This window comes from Myotis davidii, unplaced genomic scaffold (assembly GCF_000327345.1).
Source record: "Myotis davidii unplaced genomic scaffold, ASM32734v1 scaffold826, whole genome shotgun sequence".
Lineage (NCBI taxonomy): Eukaryota > Metazoa > Chordata > Mammalia > Chiroptera > Vespertilionidae > Myotis > Myotis davidii.
Genome location: NW_006297142.1, coordinates 915293 through 919377, shown reverse-complemented (window position 1 = coordinate 919377; position 4085 = coordinate 915293). Strand labels below are relative to the sequence as shown.

Below are 4085 nucleotides of genomic sequence, written 5' to 3'. Positions count from 1 at the left end.
TTCCCTGAGCTTTGGGCGGGGAGCCCTGACATGGGGGCTCCGGGCGGGAACTGCCTTGCTTGGCCGTGTGGGGTTGGCCTGGGGTCGGGCAGAGCACATACACTCGGCCCCTGACCCCCGTCCGGCTGCTGGTCCCAGGAAGAGCAGCAGCGTCTGCAGGAGGAGCAGGAGAAGAAAGCCAGGGAGGCTGCCGCGGCCAGCAAAGGCCTGAACACGACCGTGGACGTGCAGGTGAGGCTGGGCCGGGCAGCGAGGAGCCCGGGTTCTGATTGTTCTCCTCCCGGAGCTGGGGGCGTGGTCAGGTCTCAGGACCCTAAGAAAGGGGGCCGCAGGGGCCAGTAGGTCTTACTGTTCTGGACACGCGTGTTCTTTCTTAATCTTCAAATATAATTTGTTTTTTTAAGAAGAGAAACTTAAGCTTTATAAGAGAGTAGAAAGTAAAGGAACCTTGGATGAAAGTGCTATGTTTTCACACGTCTAAACGTTATGGACAGTTCTGAGCGGACACGACTGTGCCTCCTGTCCTAGTCCCCGGCTGCGGAGACCGGGTGGCTGAAGCGAGCATTTATTGAGACGGGACCGCCAAGGCCAAGGCGCCCGCAGAGTCCGTGTCTGCGGGGAGCTTCCTGGTTCACAGACAGCTGTCTTCCCGCTGTGCCCTCGGGGGTGGGGTGGGGGCGTGGGGAGGAGACGGAGCTTTGGAGTCTGAGGGCACTGATCCATTCACGAGGGCTCCACCCGCATCACCTGAGCACCCCCGAAGGCCCCCCTTCTGATCCCATCGTGTGGAGAGAGGGGGGTTAACAGATTTGGGGGGACGTCGGAGATCTGTTCCTACGATGACGTAACGCGATTTTCACCGTAAGTGGGAACCCACCTCCATAAGCACCTACGTCCCTCACATGGAGCACAGACACAGTAACTAAGGGAAACAGTGAAACAATTTAAAAGAAAGATAACAATTCCTGGCCTTTACTTGTGGAAAATAAATAATAAGCAGCATAAAGCACATGTGTACATACGTCAAAATGACGGAACTTTTTTTTTTTATAAATAAGTGGGAGGTGGCGACGTAACCACGAAAGGACGAACCCGAGGGCTGCCTGTATTTACTCCCGTGCATGCCACTTGGCAGCTTGGTATTTCTTCCTCCATTATTTAGATTGTGTTGTACCCCTGTGTCGGCACTTGCCTCTCCTTTTTGACTGTACCAGCTGCTGGTACCGGCGCCCGCCGACAGGCACTTAGGTGACTTCCAGTTGGGCGCTCTACAGGCAGCATGTGATGAGGGTGGGTTTCAGCGCGGCACAGGAAGTCGGGCCACGGGGCTCCCAGGGGTCCCCAGTGCTGTGCACAGAGACATGTGGACCTGGAGGGACGTCCGCAGCTTCCACACGAAGCAGGAGGAGGCCGGCTGTGTGTGGGTGTGACTGCTTGGCCCTGAGCCTTTTGATTTCTGTGACAGGAGGGGAGGTGGCCGGGCCCCAGCCCCTCGGTGGGGGAGGGGCGCTGACGCCCTCGTTTACTTTTCCAGTCTCCAGCTTGTACCTCCTATCAAATGACGCCACAGGGGCACAGGGCTCCCCCCAAGATCAACCCGGACAACTACGGGATGGACCTGAATAGCGATGACTCCACCGATGATGAGTCGCATCCCCGGAAGCCCATCCCCTCCTGGGCCAGAGGTGAGCAGGGCCTGGAGTCTGGGTCCTAGTCCTCACTGTGCCTTCGGGCCCTGGAGGGAGTGGCTTGGCCGGTGTGGTGTGGGGAGGCTGTGGTGCCTGCACCCGCCTGGGACGCCTCAGGGAAGAGTGGGGCCCTGTCCCGTGGGCTCACCCTTGGAGCAGATGCTGACGCCTGTGTTCTCACCAAGCACATGCACGTGGGGCTGGCCGTGGGCACCTGGTGCCGGGTTTTCTGGCTCTAGGCCCTCCTCGCAGGCCTGCCCCTCCTTGCGGGCGATGAGACTTGGGCCTAAGTGAGCAGCATGGGGTGGATGGAGCCCCGAGAGGTGATGGGGCTTAGCAGCACCCTGAGCTCCGGTGGGAGATCCCGCTGGGGAGGCAGGGAAGCCCGCGGGGGGCGGGAGGGAGGTGGGCACCGGAGCAGGATTTGACCTTGTGGTTCACGGGCCCCGGTGCTTAAACAGGATGTGGGTGAGTGTGCAGCCTGCGGCAGTGGAGCGGGCGTGCATACAGTGGTGCTCTTGCGTACAGTGGTGCTCGTGCATACAGTGGTGCTCGGCAGAGAGCAGGGCTGGGCCGGCAGCTGCAGCAGGCAGCTTGCTCTTGGGACGGCCGCCTCACTTCAGCCCCACAGTAGCCAGGCTCCCTAACGGCCAGCATCGGCCACTTGGGAGGTATCAGCAGGGGTCCTTGTGGCCAGGGAGCCAGGGGACTAGCAAAGCCACCTGACTGCAGTTGACCTTCGTCAGCTTAAACTCCTTTTTCTCATCTGTGAAATGGGCATGATAATAGCACCAGCTGAGAAGGGTTATTGAGGAAGAAGTTAGCACACTGAAGGCCTGGTGCAGAGCAAGCGGGCACACTTTCCCCCTGGTCGTCCCTGACGGCCCCCTCTGTCTGCACCCCCACCTCAGGGCCCGAGCGGCTGGCTGCCGAGATAAATAGCTGCGCACAGGAGTCAAGGGGGACGGTGTCATAGGCTTAAGTTCTGAGCTTGACTCGAAACCCTGGCTCTGCCAGTTACTAGCCGGGCGCCTTTGGGCCCAGCTCACCACTATCAAATGGGGAGACTGAAGGATGGGCTCCAGGTGCCTGTGGGGTAATGAGAGCCCGGCCCCGTGAGCGCCTGAGGACAGCGTGCAGGCGCGGCTGCCGGACAAAGCGGGACAGGGTGATGGTGTTCGGTGGGGGCGGGAGGAGCAGGGCTCCGAGGAGCTGGCCTGGCAGCAGGTGGGGCCTGCTGGCGTGGAGAGGCTGACGGGGCTCTTGGGGGGGGAGCAGGGGGACCCCCAAGGCAGTGACCCGGCCCTGTGTCCCCTGCAGGTGCCCAGCTCAGCCAGGCCATCCTCCACCAGTACTACCACCCCCCGAACCTGCTGGAGCTCTTCGGCACCATTCGCCAGCTGGACTTGGAGGACATCTTCAAGAAGAGCAAGCCTCGCTACCACAAGCGCACCAGCTCCGCCGTCTGGAACTCGCCGCCCCTGCCGGGCCCCCGGGTCCCCAGCAGCCTGACCTACAGCCTGAAGAAGTTCTGAGGCAGCCCCTCTGTCTGTCTGCCATGTCTCCGTTGGTCTGTGCCCTCCTGCCTTGTGTTCTGTCCTGAGGGTGGTTCTGTATGTTCTATCTGTGTTCTGGTGGCCCCGGCTGTGTGGAGGCTGCACGTGGTGTGCGTCCGGGGACGTCCCGGGCCAGCCCACGTGGTTCTGTAAATAGGTTGCAATAACTTAGCCTGGACTCGAGCAGGTAGATTAATAAAGTTGATGCCTTTAAGCCTGCTGTGGGTTTTGTGAAGACGGGCCTCGGCTGACCCTGGCCCCTGGCCCTGCCGCCGTGTGTCATGGGCCACCAGAAGGGCTGGGGCGGGGGCCAGGCTTTGTGCCTTGTCCTTGTGCTTCAAGGTCACGGTCCCGCCCCCAGAGATGAGATGCGGTGGGTGCTTGTGCTGCCTTCCCTGGGCGGCCTGAGAAGCACTGCTGCTCTCAGGATGGGCAGGTGCAGATCCTCCTGTGCTTCTGGGGAGCCCCCTGTTTGTAAGGGGGTGCGACTCCCTGGGAGAGGCCTGGGGTTGGCTCCGCCCCTTAAGGCAGTCCCTCAGCCCCTCGCTGCGTGGATGGTGACGGGGTGAGCTGCTTCACAGGAGCAGAAAGGGATGAGGAGAAAGGAGATGGCTCTTCAAACTACCTCGGGCCGTGCTTGCCAGCAGTTGAGATGTTTTCCACAAAACCAGGAAGCTGCTAATGAAATGCTTAGTGCTCATGGGAGCCGGCCCTGGTCCTGCCCGGAGCTGCCAGCTGAGTTCTGGATGTGTGAGGGCGCCCCTTGTCCGCTGCCGCTCCAGCACCTGGTGGGTCAGGGGCCAGGTCAAGCTGCAGCCAGTCCTGTGCAGTCTGATCGGAA

At 60.9% G+C, this 4085-nt stretch overlaps 1 protein-coding gene across 1 annotated transcript in view; it reads left to right on the top strand.

Moving 5' to 3' along the window:
* INCENP (inner centromere protein) overlaps positions 1-3458 on the top strand; it is a 19084-nt gene extending 15626 nt beyond the window's left edge. Inside the window, 3 exon segments of the mRNA XM_015569815.1 lie at positions 139-231; positions 1535-1685; positions 3009-3458. Of these exon segments, the coding sequence (XP_015425301.1) occupies positions 139-231; positions 1535-1685; positions 3009-3223 (459 nt within the window). The 3' untranslated portion in view covers positions 3224-3458.
* Positions 3459-4085: the final 627 nt, after the last annotated feature.